Source organism: Oncorhynchus gorbuscha, linkage group LG09 (assembly GCF_021184085.1).
Source record: "Oncorhynchus gorbuscha isolate QuinsamMale2020 ecotype Even-year linkage group LG09, OgorEven_v1.0, whole genome shotgun sequence".
Taxonomy (NCBI): Eukaryota; Metazoa; Chordata; class Actinopteri; order Salmoniformes; family Salmonidae; genus Oncorhynchus; species Oncorhynchus gorbuscha.
This window is the reverse complement of record NC_060181.1, coordinates 1,248,495-1,266,750: the sequence shown is the minus strand read 5'-3', so window position 1 is coordinate 1,266,750 and position 18,256 is coordinate 1,248,495. Positions and strand designations below refer to the sequence as shown.

The following is an 18,256-nucleotide window of genomic DNA, read 5'->3' as shown; positions in this document are numbered from 1 at the left end:
ATCAATATACATATATCCATATACATATATCCATATACATATATCCATATATACATATATCAATATACATATATCAATATACATATATCAACATATATCAATATACATATATCAATATACATATATCAATATACATATATCAATATATATATATCCATATATCAATATACATATATCAATATACATATATCAATATATATATATCCATATATCAATATACATATATACATATATCAATATACATATATACATATATCAATATACATATATCAATATACATATTTATACATATTTCCATATATCAATATCAATATATCCATATACATAAAGTGGGGCAAAAAAGTATTTCGTCAGCCACCAATTGTGCAAGTTCTCCCACTTAAAAAGATGAGAGAGGCCTGTCATTTTCATCATAGGTACACTTCAACTATGACAGACAAAATGAGAAAAAAAACAGGAAATCACATTGTAGGATATTTAATGAATTTATTTGCAAATTATGGTGGGAAATAACAAAAGTTTATCTCAATACTTTGTTACATACCCTTTGATGGCAATGATAGAGGTCAAACGTTTTCTGTAAGTCTTCACAAGGTTTTCACACACTGTTGCTGGTATTTTGGCCCATTCCTCCATGCAGAGCTCCTCTAGAGCAGTGATGTTTTGGGGCTGTTGCTGGGCAACACAGACTTTCAACTCCCTCCGAAGATTTTCTACAGGGTTGAGATCTGGAGACTGGCTAGGCCACTCCAGGACCTTGAAATGCTTCTTACGAAGCCACTCCTTCATTGCCCGGGCGGTGTGTTTGGGATCATTGTCATGCTGAAAGACACAGCCACGTTTCATCTTCAATGCCCTTGCTGATGGAAGGAGGTTTTCAATCAAAATCTCACAATACATGGCCCCATTCATTCTTTCCTAAAATAAACTTGCACAATTGGTGGTTGACTAAATACTTTTTTGCCCCACTGTACGTATATCATGATCCATATATCATGTACAAATATCCATATATCCATTTGTCAATATACATATATCCATATATCTATATACATATATCCATTTATCTATATACATATACAAATATCAATATACAAATATCCATTTATCTATATACATATACAAATATCAATATACAAATATCCATTTATCTATATACATATACAAATATCAATATACAAATATCCATTTATCTATATACATATATCCATTTATCTATATACATATACAAATATCAATATACAAATATCCATTTATCTATATACATATACAAATATCAATATACAAATATCCATTTATCTATATACATATACAAATATCAATATACAAATATCCATTTATCTATATACATATACAAATATCAATATACAAATATCCATTTATCTATATACATATATCCATTTATCTATATACATATACAAATATCAATATACAAATATCCATTTATCTATATACATATACAAATATCAATATACAAAGCAAAAACTTTGTAGTATCACTTATTCACATTCACATCACAATAGAGGAAAGACCTATTTTGATTTCAGAATGTCAGTAAAACTAGAGAAGGTACTGGGAAGAGTAATGGGAGCGAGACAACCAGAAGAGTTCTTAATGTTCATTACTCACAAATCAAATCTGATTTTATTTGTCACATGTGCCGAATACAACAGGTGTAGACCTTTCCGTGAAATGCTTACTTACAGGCCCGTAACCAACAATGTAGTTCAATAAATATTTACTAAATATACTAAAGTAAAACTACATCTACATTATCAAAAAGTAACACAAGAAATGTACATAACAATAACAAGGCTAAATACAGGAGGTACCGGTACCGAGTCAATCGACGAAATTTGTAAAGTGTATATGCATAGATAATAAACAGAGAGTAGTGGTAGTGTAAAAACAAAGGGGGGTCATTGTAAGTAGTCTGGGTGGCTATTTGATTAGTTGTTCAGCAGTCTTCTGGCTTGGGAATAGAAGCTGTTAAGGAGCCTTTTGGTCCTAGACTTGGCGCTCCGGTACCACTTCCTGTGTAGTAGCATAGAAAACAGTCTATGACTTGGGTGACAGGAGTCTTTGACAATTTTGGGGGCCTTCCTCTGACACCGCCTAGTATATAGGTCCTGATGTCAGGAAGTACTGAGCCATACACGCTACCCTCTGTAGTTCCTTATGGTCAGATGCCGAGCAGTTGCCATACCAGGCGGTGATGCAACCGGTCAGAATGCTCTCGATGGTGCAGCTATAGAACCTTTTGAGCATCTGGGGACCCATCCCAAATCTTTTCAGTCTCCTGAAGAGGAAAAGGTGTTGTCATGCCCTCCTAACAACTGTCTTGGTATGTTTGGACCATGATAGTTTGTTAGTGATGTGGACACCAAGGAACTTAACTCTCGACCCGCTGCACTACAGCCCCATCGATGTTAATGGGGTCGTGCTCGGCTCCTTTGTCTTGATCACGTTGAGGGAGAGGTTGTTGTCTTTGCACCACACAGCCAGGTCTCTGACATCCTCCTTATAGGCTGTCTCATCATTGTCGGTGCTCACTGTTGTGTTGTCAGCAAACTTAATGATGGTGTTGGAGTCGTGGGTGAACAGGTCGTACAGGAAGGGACTCAGCACACAGCTCCAGTGTTGAGGATCAGCATAGCAGATGTGTTGTTGCCTACCCTTACCACCTGGGGGCGGCCCATCAGGAAGTCCAGATCCAGTTGCAGAGGGAGGTGTTTAGTCCCAGGGTCCTTAGCTTAGTGATGAGCTTTGCGGACACTATGGTGTTGAATGCTGAGCTGTAGTCAATGAACAGCATTCTCAAACAGGTGTTCCTTTTGTCTAGGTGGGAAAGGGCAGTGTGGAGTGTGAACAGCTGGTGCACTCATGCATGCTTCAGTGTTGCTTGCCTTAATAAAGCGAGCATAAAAGGCATTTAGCTCGTCTGGTAGGCCCGCGTCACTGGGCAGCTCACGGCTGGGTTTCCCTTTGTAGTCCTTATCAGTTTTCAAGCCCTGCCTCATCCGAGAACTACAAAACAGAGTTCTTAATGTTCATTACTCACACGTTGCCTATTTGGCAAAACAGAAAATAGTCCCCATGTCATCCTTGTTATAATATTATTATTATTATATTATAATATATTATATAGCATTACCAATATCATTTGAGGAACCTGCAATAACTGATGATGGGTATCTGATTTATACATCACACCAGCTTTGAAAAGAATACAGAATCCTCATTTATAATCTCCCTTCACACTAGGGCCAAATAATAAGGAATCCCAGTATGCAGACCCGGTCATTCTAGTGATTTTGTTATTTATGTCCAGTCTAACTGTAGATCTATATCAAATATTATTCCAGGACATCCCCTTTCGCACCAAGCTCGCTGTTCCAACACTCCGGCTGTTACACAATGTGGGCAAAGGGTGGAGAGAGAAAGATCTAGAGTAGACCAAACGAGTAAGATCAACACGTCCCGTCCCATGGGAAAGTACTCCCCATATTTGGACTTTCATTTAATGGCATTGAGGAGAGCCATTCCCAGCATTTCATGACTACGGATGTGAGTGCTACAGGGTGGTAGTCATTTAGACAGGTTACCTCGGTGTTCTTGGGCACAGGGACTATGGTGGGTCTGCTTGAAACATGTAGGTATTACAGACTCAGTCAGGGGCAGGTTGAACATTTCACTTAAGAAACTTGCCAGTTGTTCAGCGCATATTCTGAGTAGACACCTTGGTAATCCGTCTGGCCCTGTGGCCTTGTGAATGTTGACCTGTTTAAAGGTCTTGCTCACATCGGCTACAGAGACCGTGGTCACACAGTGGTCTGGAACACTGTCAATTTTTATTTTAAATAGAGAAAATCATAAAGGGGTCAAATAATTTTCATGGCACTGTACATGAAAGAGCTGGCTCATTAGTACTGGTAAAATACTACATGAAAGAGCTGGCTCATTAGTACTGGTAACATACTACATGAAAGAGCTGGCTCATTAGTACTGGTAACATACTACATGAAAGAGCTGGCTCATTAGTACTGGTAACATACTACATGAAAGAGCTGGCTCATTAGTACTGGTAACATACTACATGAAAGAGCTGGCTCCTTAGTACTGGTAACAAACTACATGAAAGTACCTGGGTCGTGTTCATAAGGGCACACAACAGAAAACGTTTTTAAATGGTTTGCAATGGAAAATGTACATTAGGGTTTCGTATTGGATAATTCCAGGTATTTCTTAATGGACAATTCCTGCCCTGTTTTATTCAGTTTTTTTCCTTTTGGTGCCTAATGTACTGTGTTATCAACAACTGACCTTTGACCCCTGACCTGTGTGTCTTATAGGATGGCAGCCAGGGTCAGCCCGACCCTGACAGTGGAGTGTCCGGTCCTCTCAGCCAGCCCCCGGCCGAGTCTGGTGTTCCGCTGCCCGCTCTCAACCTCATCTTCAAGGATGGACAGCTGAGGGAGTGGAGTGGACGAGCACCTCCACCCCTCCACATCTCAGCCCTGCAGAAAGACCAGACCTTATAGACCCCTCCACATCTCAGCCCTGCAGAAAGACCAGACCTTATAGACCCCTCCACATCTCAGCCCTGCAGAAAGACCAGACCTTATAGACCCCTCCACCTCTCAGCCCTGCAGAAAGACCAGACCTTATAGACCCCTCCACATCTCAGCCCTGCAGAAAGACCAGACCTTATAGACCCCTCCACCTCTCAGCCCTGCAGAAAGACCAGACCTTATAGACCCCTCCACCTCTCAGCCCTGCAGAAAGACCAGACCTTATAGACCCCTCCACATCTCAGCCCTGCAGAAAGACCAGACCTTATAGACCCCTCCACCTCTCAGCCCTGCAGAAAGACCAGACCTTATAGACCCCTCCACCTCTCAGCCCTGCAGAAAGACCAGACCTTATAGACCCCTCCACATCTCAGCCCTGCAGAAAGACCAGACCTTATAGACCCCTCCACATCTCAGCCCTGCAGAAAGACCAGACCTTATAGACCCCTCCACATCTCAGCCCTGCAGAAAGACCAGACCTTATAGACCCCTCTACCTCTCAGCCCTGCAGAAATACTAGCCCTTATAGACCCCTCCACCTCTCAGCCCTGCAGAAAGACCAGACCTTATAGGGATTTTACCATTAGGTCTGTGGTCTCACAAGTCTTCTCTAGTAACCCCTGTGGGTAGACCAAATACCCCCAGGGGTCCTAGTACCCCATCATGAGGATTTTAACATTAGGCCTGTGGTCTCACAAGTCTTCTCTAGTAACCCCTGTGGATAGACCAAATACCCCCAGGGGTCTTAGTACCCCTGTTTGGGAACCACTGCTTCAGGGCATCCAGAAAACATAGGAAACTATCAAAAGTATTGACAACACTGTAATATTGAGTCCATAGAGTTCAATAGAAGTTCCCTTTAAAGTCTACGTTCAATGGTTAAAACATTTGCTGAATAATAGAAAAAGATTCACAAATAACTGTATTATTTTGCTGACCTCAGTAGGTGTTTTTGATGGACTAAGCCTGGAATGGTTTGACTAGTTAGTGTCTGTAGAGCAGGCATGGACAACCCATTGATTATGTTAGTTACTCTCATTCAGATATATTAAAAACTGCAAACATTTCTCCCCACCCTGAAAATGTGTGGAATTGCAGTATATTCGTTAGAAAATCTTGCGTGGGAACGCTGATCCTCGAGCCACTTCGGCCCTGCATGATGGGAACGCTGACCCTCGAGCCACTTCGGCCCTGCATGATGGGAACGCTGACCCTCGAGCCACTTCGGCCCTGCATGATGGGTACGCTGATCCTCGAGACACTTCGGCCCTGCATGATGGGAACGCTGACCCTCGAGCCACTTCGGCCCTGCATGATGGCTACGCTGACCCTCGAGCCACTTCGGCCCTGCATGATGGGTACGCTGACCCTCGAGCCACTTCGACCCTGCGTGATGGGAACGCTGACCCTCGAGCCACTTCGGCCCTGCATGATGGGTACGCTGATCCTCGAGACACTTCGGCCCTGCATGATGGGAACGCTGACCCTCGAGCCACTTCGGCCCTGCATGATGGGTACGCTGACCCTCGAGCCACTTCGGTCCCATGACAGTTGGCCATCCCTGCTGTAGACTCCCCACACTAGACGAACCAACCCAACCCCTCCCTCCTCCTTCTATTTGCCTAAGTTTAGAAACCCACCCACCCCCATGCAAAAAAAAGAATCTGAAAATACTTACAGTGGGGCAAAAAAGTATTTAGTCAGCCACCAATTGTGCAAGTTCTCCCACTTAAAAAGATGAGAGGCCTGTAATTTTCATTATAGGTACACTTCAACTATGACAGACAAAATGAGAAAAAAATTCCAGAAAATCACATTGTAGGATTATTAATGAATTTATTTGCAAATTATGGTGGAAAATAAGTATTTGGTCACTAACAAACGTTTATCTCAATACTTTGTTATATACCCTTTGATGGCAATGATAGAGGTCAACGTTTTCTGTAATTCTTCTCAAGGTTTTCACACAATGTTGCTGGTATTTTGGCCCATTCCTCCATGCAGATCTCCTCTAGAGCAGTGATGTTTTTGGGCTGTTGCTAGGCAACACGGACTTTCAACTCCCTCCAAAGATTTTCTATGGGTTTGAGATCTGGAGACTGGCAAGGCCACTCCAGGACCTTGAAATGCTTCTTACGAAGCCACTCCTTCCTTGCCCGGGCGGTGTGTTTGGGATCATTGTCATGCTGAAAGACCCAGCCACGTTTCATCTTCAATGCCCTTGCTGATGGAAGGAGGTTTTCACTCAAAATCTCACGATACATGGCCCCATTCATTCTTTCCTTTAAACGGATCAGTCGTCCTGGTCCCTTTGCAGAAAAACAGCCCCAAAGCATGATGTTTCCACCCCCATGCTTCACAGTAGGTATGGTGTTCTTTGGATGCAACTCAGCATTCTTTGTCCTCCAAACACGACGAGTTGAGTTTTTACCAAAAAGTTATATTTTGGTTTCATCTGACCATATGACATTCTCCCAATCTTCTTCTGGATCATCCAAATGCTCTCTAGCAAACTTCAGACGGGCTTGGACATGTACTGGCTTAAACAGGGTGACACGTCTGGCACCAAAGGAGTCCCTGGCAGCGTAGTGTGTTACTGATGGTAGGCTTTGTTACTTTGGTCCCAGCTCTCTGCAGGTCATTCACTAGGTCCCCCCGTGTGGATCTGGGATTTTTGTGATCATTTTGACCCCACGGGGTGAGATCTTGCGTGGAGCCCCAGATCGAGGGAGATTATCAGTGGTCTTGTATGTCTTCCATTTCCTTATAATTGCTCCCACAGTTGATTTCTTCAAACCAACCTATTGCAGATTCAGTCTTCCCAGTCTGGTGCAGGTCTACAATTTTGTTTCTGGTATCCTTTGACAGTTCTTTGGTCTTGGCCATAGTGGAGTTTGGAGTGTGACTGTTTGAGGTTGTGGACAGGTGTCTTTTACACTGATAACAAGTTCAAACAGGTGCCATTAATTCAGGTAACGAGTGGAGGACAGAGGAAGAAGAAGTTACAGGTCTGTGAGAGCCAGAAATCTTGCTTGTTTGTAGGTGACCAAATACTTATTTTTCACGATTTTTAATGCATTTGCAAAGAAATGCATAAAAAATCCTACAATGTGATTTTCTGGATTTTTTTCTCATTTTGTCTGTCATTGTTGAAGTGTACCTATGATGAAAATTACAGGCCTCTCTCATCTTTTTAAGTGGGAGAACTTGCACAATTGGTGGCTGACTAAATACTTGTTTTGCCCCACTGTACTTCTTATTGAGATGTCTTTAAATGTCACAGTGAGACTGGTGTAGTGCTCTTCTCTTCTATAGCCTATGGATCCATCATACAGCATGTTGACTCAAAACCCTGTTCCCTTTTCAACCTAGTTTACTTTCAACCACAAAGGTATTGTTGTTGCCTGTGTCATGATTCCCCAAGGTGCAGTTCACTCTATCAGCCAGTAGTAGTTGGTGTTTTGTTCAGGAACTGGACGCCGGTTGGTTGGTGGGGGGGGGTTTAGATCAACCTCGGATCAGAGGAGAGATTGACCTGAGCTAGCTACCGCCCCCCCACCCCACTGCTTTATGCAAGACATTTCCCTCTCTGTTTGACTGAGGGAACACCAAAGACCACATTTTTGTTTTGTGGTAAAATTTTACTTTGGGTTTTTATTTATCTATTTTGTTTTCGTCTTTTATTTGTATTTTTCTACCTTAATTATTATGACATCATCCTCTGTCATGCCCAGTAGACTTCTATATCTTTATCTCTGACCAGTCCTGTACAGACAGGGCCCTCCACTCCCTCGGCCAGTTTGTTAAGATCTCTGTCATGCCCAGTAGACTTCTATATTTTTATCTCTGACCAGTCCTGTACAGACAGGGCCCTCCACTCCCTCGGCCAGTTTGTTAAGATCTCTGTCATGCCCAGTAGACTTCTATATCTTTATCTCTGACCAGTCCTGTACAGACTGGGCACTCCACTCCCTCGGCCAGTTTAAGATCTCTGTTTATAGCGACGGCTAGTGTTACTTAGTGACGGCGTCAATGCTGGTTCAGACCTACCTGGGTTAAACTAGTATCTGTTTTCTTTATGCCTGGCTGGAGTAACCAGATTCGTTTTTTTGAGACTGTCGTTGGTTCCACTGTGCCAGCCAAGCTCAATAAAGCACAGCTCAAATATTCAAAGAAATCTAATCCTGTTTGAACCCAGGTCTGCTTGGGTTATCCAGACAGCACCAAAGCCTGGACCTGGACCTAGTCCCTCACAGAGAAGAACCATATTAGAATCTGTGTTCTAGCTATGACGCTGTCTATTCATAATGCTCCTCGGACAGTAGTAGCAGCAGTAGAAATAGTAGTAACAGTAGTAGTAGTAGTAACAGTAGCAGTAGCAGCAGCAACTCATTAGTACACTCTTAATAGCCGTACTCTGTTCTTCTCTGTTCTATCTTTCTCTCTTTATTTGGATGGATGTGTTCTGTCCCCCCATTTTGACCCCATAGTGGTTGTTTATTGTTGTTGATGACGATGTAGAAAAAAATATTATCAAGAGGTCCTAGTGAAGCATGATGAGTGTGTAGAGACCATTGTCTGTGCGTTTACACGATCACCTCATCAACCTACCCAATACCTCCTGCTGTTGTTGACCCCTACCTTCCATAACTAGTCTCCTACCCAATACCCCCTGCTGTTGTTGACCCCTACCTTCCATAACTAGTCTCCTACCCAATACCTCCTGCTGTTGTTGACCCCTACCTTCCATAACTAGTCTCCTACCCAATACCCCCTGCTGTTGTTGACCCCTACCTTCCATAACTAGTCTCCTACCCAATACCTCCTGCTGTTGTTGACCCCTACCTTCCATAACTAGTCTCCTACCCAATACCTCCTGCTGTTGTTGACCCCTACCTTCCATAACTAGTCTCCTACCCAATACCCCCTGCTGTTGTTGACTCCTACCTTCCATAACTAGTCTCCTACCCAATACCTCCTGCTGTTGTTGACCCCTACCTTCCATAACTAGTCTCCTACCCAATACCTCCTGCTATTATTGACCCCTACCTTCCATAACTAGTCTCCTACCCAATACCTCCTGCTATTATTGACCCCTACCTTCCATAACTAGTCTCCTACCCAATACCTCCTGCTATTATTGACCCCTACCTTCCATAACTAGTATCCTACCCAATACCTCCTGCTGTTGTTGACCCCTACCTTCCATAACTAGTCTCCTACCCAATGTCTCCTGCTGTTGTTGACCCCTACCTTCCATAACTAGTCACCTACCCAATACCTCCTGCTATTATTGACCCCTACCTTCCATAACTAGTCACCTATCGATGGATTGATCTATTATTGACCCCTACCTTCCATAACTAGTCACCTACCCAATACCTCCTGCTATTATTGACCCCTACCTTCCATAACTAGTCACCTATCGATGGATTGATCTATTATTGACCCCTACCTTCCATAACTAGTCACCTACACAATACCTCCTGCTATTATTGACCCCTACCTTCCATAACTAGTCACCTATCGATGGATTGATCTATTATTGACCCCTACCTTCCATTACTAGTCTCCTACCCAATACCTCCTGCTATTATTGACCCCTACCTTCCATAACTAGTCACCTACCCAATACCTCCTGCTATTATTGACCCCTACCTTCCATAACTACTCACCTACCCAATACCTCCTGCTATTATTGACCCCTACCTTCCATAACTAGTCACCTACCCAATACCTCCTGCTATTATTGACCCCTACCTTCCATAACTAGTCACCTACCCAATACCTTCTGCTATTATTGACCCCTACCTTCCATAACTAGTCTCCTATCAATGGATTGATCTATTATTGACCCCTACCTTGAATAACTAGTCTCCTACCCAATACCTCCTGCTATTATTGACCCCTACCTTGAATAACTAGTCTCCTACCCAATACCTCCTGCTATTATTGACCCCTACCTTCCATAACTAGTCTCCTATCGATGGATTGATCTATTATTGACCCCTACCTTCCATAACTAGTCTCCTACCCAATACCTCCTGCTATTATTGACCCCTACCTTCCATAACTAGTCACCTATCGATGGATTGATCTATTATTGACCCCTACCTTCCATAACTGACCCCTACCTTCCATAACTAGTCTCCTATCGATGGATTGATCTATTATTGACCCCTATCCTCCATACATGGTCTGCTATCGATGGATAGATCTATTATTGACCCCTATCCTCCATACATGGTCTGCTATCGATGGATAGATCTATTATTGACCCCTATCCTCCATAAATGGTCTGCTATCGATGGATTGATCTATTATTGACCCCTACCTTCCATAACTAGTCTCCTATCGATGGATTGATCTATTATTGACCCCTACCTTCCATAACTAGTCTCCTATCGATGGATTGATCTATTATTGACCCCTACCTTCCATAACTACCCAATACCTCCTGCTACCCAATACCTCCTGCTATTATTGACCCCTACCTTCCATAACTAGTCACCTATCGATGGATTGATCTATTATTGACCCCTACCTTCCATAACTAGTCTCTTATCGATGGATTGATCTATTATTGACCCCTACCTTCCATAACTAGTCACCTACCCAATACCTCCTGCTATTATTGACCCCTACCTTCCATAACTAGTCTGCTATCGATGGATAGATCTATTATTGACCCCTACCTTCCATAACTAGTCTCCTATCGATGGATAGATCTATTATTGACCCCTATCCTCCATACATGGTCTGCTATCGATGGATTGATCTATTATTGACCCCTATTCTCCATACATCGTCTCCTATCGATGGATTGATCTATTATTGACCCCTATCCTCCATAACTTGTCTGCTATCGATGGATTGATCTATTATTGACCCCTACCTTCCATAACTAGTTTCCTATCGATGGATTGATCTATTATTGACCCCTATCCTCCATACATAGTCTGCTATCGATGGATTGATCTATTATTGACCCCTATCCTCCATACATAGTCGGCTATCGATGGATTGATCTATTATTGACCCCTACCTTCCATAACTAGTCGCCTATCAATCTATCAGACCCCTATCTGTCTGGTAGCCATTTATCAATACATCAGTCCCAACCCCCTCCCTCCATGCCTCACTCCTAACCTCCTCCACAGTGTTATAGAGGTACCAATAGTTTTATATAATGTCAACCTTGCGTTTTAGGAGTCTTTGTTGTTGCTTGTTTAATGGGACTGAATAATAATATTGATGCTGTTGTATTTTATTAAGTTGGTACAAAACATGACATTCCTCCACATTTTCTTCACTGTCCTGAGATATGTGTTCTGATTATTACAAAATGAAATGTAAAAAGTATAAATAAATATGTAATAATAAAATAAATGTAACATCCTACCCTCCCAAACAAATGTGTTTCTGGTATGTGTATCTCTGTAAATATTTCTAGTTATTCTAAAGGTATCTCTGTAATTTACAGGTTATCGCTGTCAAGGTATCTCTGTAATTTACAGGTTATCGCTGTCATTTGGTTTCTGGTATGTGTATCTCTGTAAATATTTCTAGTTATTCTAAAGGTATCTCTGTAATTTACAGGTTATCGCTGTCATTTGGTTTCTGGTATGTGTATCTCTGTAAATATTTCTAGTTATTCTAAAGTTATCTCTGTAATTTACAGGTTATCGCTGTCATTTGGTTTCTGGTATGTGTATCTCTGTAAATATTTCTAGTTATTCTAAAGGTATCTCTGTAATTTACAGGTTATCGCTGTCATTTGGTTTCTGGTATGTGTATCTCTGTAAATATTTCTAGTTATTCTAAAGGTATCTCTGTAATTTACAGGTTATCGCTGTCATTTGGTTTCTGGTATGTGTATCTCTGTAAATATTTCTAGTTATTCTAAAGGTATCTCTGTAATTTACAGGTTATCTCTGCTGTCATTTGGTTTCTGGTATGTGTATCTCTGTAAATATTTCTATCTCTGTTATTCTAAAAAGTTATCTCTGTAATTTACAGGTTATCGCTGTCATTTGGTTTCTGGTATGTGTATCTCTGTAAATATTTCTAGTTATTCTAAAGGTATCTCTGTAATTTACAGGTTATCGCTGTCATTTGGTTTCTGGTATGTGTATCTCTGTAAATATTTCTAGTTATTCTAAAGTTATCTCTGTAATTTACAGGTTATCGCTGTCATTTGGTTTCTGGTATGTGTATCTCTGTAAATATTTCTAGTTATTCTAAAGTTATCTCTGTAATTTACAGGTTATCGCTGTCATTTGGTTTCTGGTATGTGTATCTCTGTAAATATTTCTAGTTATTCTAAAGGTATCTCTGTAATTTACAGGTTATCGCTGACATTTGGTTTCTGGTATGTGTATCTCTGTAAATATTTCTAGTTATTCTAAAGTTATCTCTGTAATTTACAGGTTATCGCTGTCATTTGGTTTCTGGTATGTGTATCTCTGTAAATATTTCTAGTTATTCTAAAGTTATCTCTGTAATTTACAGGTTATCGCTGTCATTTGGTTTCTGGTATGTTGTCATGTATTGTTATTCTGCTTGGTGGTGACTGGATCACATTAGTTTGAGCGGTGCTAGATGCTGTTGTCTGGTGAATGCATTAGGTACTTCCCTAGGCTTTGCTTCCCTCCATCAGGCCGTCTGATTGGCCAGCAGCTCTCTCAGCCACAGTAATTACCAGGAAGCACAATGTGCCATGTCCCCAGGGGGCGTAGAGGAAAGGAAGTGGGTCACCTGAGGACGACAGACAGGAATGCTGTGGATAAGTGTCAAATGGCACCCTATTCCAGGGCTCTGGTCAATAGCAGTGCACTATGTAGGGAATAGGGTGCCATAGGGCTGTGGTATAAAGGAGTGCATTATGTAGGGAATAGGGTGCCATAGGGCTGTGGTATAAAGGAGTGCACTATGTAGGGAATAGGGTGTCATTTGGGACATACTCCCAATTCTCTGCGAAGTGTACACTTGTGCACTTCTCCCCAAGCATTTGAGTGAAGGGAAGTGTACACTTGGGTCAGAAGGGTAGATAATTGGGATGCAGACAGACAGGGTTGAGGGCAGGCTGCAGAAGGAAGAGGTGCAGCTGCAGGAATGTCATGATGAATTGTCTACTAGTTACTGTACTGCATGTATGGATGAGTTTATACTGAACCTGTATCAATGTGCTTTACAAATGTAACTCGTTGCAATACATTCTTGTTGTTCTTGGTCCATATCTTGAAAATGTATCATTTTTTAGTTTGTTGTCTGGTTAGATTGTAGGTAGTTTATCCTTCATGTTGTCTGGTTAGATTGTAGGTAGTTTAACTTTCATGTTGTCTGGTTAGATTGTAGGTAGTTTATCCTTTCATGTTGTCTGGTTAGATTGTAGGTAGTTTATCCTTCATGTTGTCTGGTTAGGTAGTTTTAACTTTCATGTTGTCTGGTTAGATTGTAGGTAGTTTAACTTTCATGTTGTCTGGTTAGATTGTAGGTAGTTTATCCTTCATGTTGTCTGGTTAGATTGTAGGTAGTTTAACTTTCATGTTGTCTGGTTAGATTGTAGGTAGTTTATCCTTCATGTTGTCTGGATAGATTGTAGGTAGTTTAACTTTCATGTTGTCTGGATAGATTGTAGGTAGTTTAACTTTCATGTTGTCTGGTTAGATTGTAGGTAGTTTATCCTTCATGTTGTCTGGTTAGATTGTAGGTAGTTTATCATTCATGTTGTCTTCAACTTTGTGTCAAATCAAATGTATTTATAAAGCCCTTCTTACATCAGCTGATATCTCAAAGTGCTGTACAGAAACCCAGCCTAAAACCCCAAACAGCAAGCAATGCAGATGTAGAAGCACAGTGGCTAGGAAAAACTCCCTAGAAAGGCAGGAACCTAGGAAGAAACCTAGAGAGGAACCAGGCTATGTGGGGTGGCCAGTCCTCTTCTGGCTGTGCCGGGTGGAGATTATAACAGAACATGGCCAAGATGTTAAAATGTTCCTAAATGACCAGCATGGTCAAATAATAATAATCACAGTGGTTGTCGAGGGTGCAGCAAGTCAGCACCTCAGGAGTAAATGTCAGTTGGCTTTTCATAGCTGGTCATTCAGAGTATCTCCACCACCCCTGCTGTCTCTAGAGAGTTGAAAACAGCAGGTCTGGAACAGGTAGCATGTCCGGTGAACAGGTCAGGGTTCCATGGCCGCAGGCAGAACAGTTGAAACTGGAGCAGCAGCACAGCCAGGTGGACTGGGGACAGAAAGGAGTCATCATGCCAGGTAAATACTGGAGGCTGAGACAGGAGGGGTCAGGAGACACTGTGGCCCCATCCGATGATACCGCCGGACAGAGCCAAAGAGGCAGGATATAACCCCACCCACTTTGGCAAAGCACAGCCCCCACACCACTAGAGAGATAGAGAGAAGAGATATATCTTCAACCACCAACTTACCATCCTGAAACAAGGCTGTGTGAATGATACAACCCTTAGAATGTCTTAGAAATCTAAACAAACTGCATACGGTCTGCATAATGCTACTATAGACTGGTGATTATGTGGTCTGCATAATGCTACTATAGACTGGTGATGTGGTCGGCATAATGCTACTATAGACTGGTGATGTGGTCTGCATAATGCTACTATAGACTAGTGATGTGGTCTGCATAATGCTACTATAGACTGGTGATGATGTGGTCTGCATAATGCTACTATAGACTAGTGATGTGGTCTGCATAATGCTACTATATACTAGTGATGTGGTCTGCATAATGCTACTATATACTAGTGATGTGGTCTGCATAATGCTACTGTAGACTAGTGATGATTTGAAAAATAACTTGTGCTCTGTTCCTTGCCTGCACATGTTCTCTCATCAAGTGATCATATTTTTTTCCCATCACGCTATAATCAATGTACTCTCAACTTTACTAAAATGTAAATTGAGTTCTGATTGGCCCATTATCAAATAGGCAGGAACCAGGGCAGGAGGGAAAGACAAGCTGTATGCGCTCCAATAGTGAATGGAGGAACTCTGGCAGGTTGTTTTTCAGTCATGCTGGGTAGGATACTCTTCTGGCAGGTTGTTTTTCAGTCATGCTGGGTAGAATACTCTTCTGGCAGGTTGTTTTTCAGTCATGCTGGGTAGAATACTCTTCTGGCAGGTTGTTTTTCAGTCATGCTGGGTAGAATACTCTTCTGGCAGGTTGTTTTTCAGTCATGCTGGGTAGAATACTCTTCTGGCAGGTTGTTTTTCAGTCATGCTGGGTAGAATACTCTTCTGGCAGGTTGTTTTTCAGTCATGCTGGGTAGAATACTCTTCTGGCAGGTTGTTTTTCAGTCATGCTGGGTAGAATACTCTTCTGGTTATTTCACTTCACACATCAACCACTGTTCGAGGAGCACGACCTCTTCTGTAAACCATGGACACCCCTACCCTGCTCCTGCAGCTACCCAGTACTCTGTATACCATGGGCTCTCCTACCCTGTTCAGCTACCCAGTACTCTGTATGCCATGGGCTCTCCTACCCTGCTCCTGCAGCTACCCAGTACTCTGTATACCATGGGCTCTCCTACCCTGTTCAGCTACCCAGTACTCTGTATACCATGGGCGCTCCTACCCTGCTCCTGCTACCCAGTACTCTGTATGCCATGGGCTCTCCAACCCTGTTCAGCTACCCAGTACTCTGTATACCATGGGCTGTCCAACCCTGTTCCTGCTACCCAGTACTCTGTATGCCATGGGCTCTCCTACCCTGTTCCTGCAGCTACCCAGTACTCTGTATGCCATGGGCTCTCCTACCCTGTTCAGCTACCCAGTACTCTGTATACCATGGGCGCTCCTACCCTGCTCCTGCAGCTACCCAGTACTCTGTATACCATGGGCTCTCCTACCCTGTTCAGCTACCCAGTACTCTGTATACCATGGGCGCTCCTACCCTGCTCCTGCTACCCAGTACTCTGTATGCCATGGGCTCTCCAACCCTGTTCAGCTACCCAGTACTCTGTATACCATGGGCTGTCCAACCCTGTTCCTGCTACCCAGTACTCTGTATGCCATGGGCTCTCCTACCCTGTTCCTGCAGCTACCCAGTACTCTGTATGCCATGGGCCCTCCTACCCTGTTCAGCTACCCAGTACTCTGTATACCATGGGCTCTCCAACCCTGTTCCTGCAGCTACCCAGTACTCTGTATGCCATGGGCTCTCCTACCCTGTTCCTGTACTCTGTATACCATGGGCTCTCCTACCCTGTTCCTGTACTCTGCAAGCCATGGGCTCTCCTACCCTGTTCCTGTACTCTGTAAGCCATGGGCTCTCCAACCCTGTTCCTGCAGATACCCAGTACTCTGTATACCATGGGCTGTCCAACCCTGTTCCTGCTACCCAGTACTCTGTAAGCCATGGGCTCTCCTACCCTGTCCCTGTAGCTATCCAGTGCTTCATTTGGGAAAACATGTGTTTAGGAACATTGATCGTAACATGTTTCATTAAACTGTGGACAGCCCCTCTCTCTACACCCCCCAGAAAGGAATGAAGGAGAGAGAGATGGAATCACAGGGGTGAGATATTCTGTAGCCAACGGTAATGTTAGACTTTTAATTATGAAAATATTAGAAAAAAAATCCCTATTACTAGGCTATTCAAAATCAAATACAAATTCACTATAATTATAGGCTGACTGTTAGCCGCCCTGCACAATGAATGAACCAACAGCATTGCCTAAGTCTGTACGTCCTCTCCCAAACTCATGGATAGAACGTTTGAGGTGCACCATCAGTCCACCCGGTATGTATAATAATACAGTCCACAATAACAAGGCCATTACTAGAATTAGTTTAATTTTGGAGTTTACAGCACCTTCAGAAAATATTCAGACCCCTTGACTTTTTCCACATTTTGTAACGTTACATAATAATTTATTTTACGATTCTAAAAAATGGATTACATTGTTTTTTCCTGCCTTATCAATCTACACATAATACTCCATAATGACAAAGCAAAAACCGGTTTTAGAGTTTTTTGCTAATTTATTAAACTAAAAACATGAAATATTACATTTTCATAAGTATTCAGACCCTTTACTCATAATGACAAAGTAAAAACAGGTTTTAGAGTTTTTTGCTAATTTATTAAACTAAAAACACGAAATATTACATTTTCATAAGTATTCAGACCCTTTACTGCCAAAGCTGTTGAAGCAGTCTTCCTGGGTATGATGCTACAAGCTTGGCACGCCTGTATTTGGGGAGTTTCTCCCGATCTTCTCTGCAGATCCTCTCAAGCTCTGTCCGGTTGGATGGGGAGCGTCGATGCACAGCAATGTTCAGGTCTCTCCAGAGATGTTCGATCAGGTTCAAGTTCAGGCTCTGGCGCGGCCACTCAAGGACGTTCAGAGACTTGTCCTGAAACCACTCACGTGTTGCCTTGGCTGTGTGCTTAGAGTCGTTGTCCTGTTGGAAGGTGAGCCTTCACCCCAGTCTGAGGTCCTGAGTGCTCTGGAGCAGGTTTTCATCAAGAATCTCTCTGCCCTTTGCTCCATTCATCATTCCCTCGACCCTGACTAGTCTCCCAGTCCCTGCTGCTGAAAAACACCCCCACAGCATGATGCTGCCACCACCGTGCTTCACCGTAGGGATGGTGCTAGGTTTCCTCCAGACGTGACTCTTGGCATTCAGGCCAAAGAGTTC

General features: G+C 42.6%; 1 protein-coding gene and 1 long non-coding RNA gene across 3 annotated transcripts in view; both read left to right on the top strand.

The window, feature by feature from the left end:
- Positions 1 to 4,793, top strand: part of fam91a1 (family with sequence similarity 91 member A1) — a 96,688-nt gene extending 91,895 nt beyond the window's left edge. The window contains 1 exon segment of the mRNA XM_046361336.1: positions 4,353 to 4,793. Coding sequence (XP_046217292.1) covers positions 4,353 to 4,541 — 189 coding nt within the window. The 3' untranslated portion in view covers positions 4,542 to 4,793.
- Positions 4,794 to 11,037: 6,244 nt separating this feature from the next.
- Positions 11,038 to 12,904, top strand: LOC124043119. 2 transcript variants are annotated; one of them, XR_006840272.1, is made up of 3 exons: positions 11,038 to 12,035; positions 12,070 to 12,479; positions 12,572 to 12,904. It is a non-coding gene; the product is annotated as an uncharacterized LOC124043119 (long non-coding RNA). The 2 variants fall into 2 exon arrangements; XR_006840271.1 differs by having other exon boundaries at positions 12,070 to 12,498; positions 12,591 to 12,904.
- The last annotated feature ends 5,352 nt before the right edge of the window (positions 12,905 to 18,256 follow it).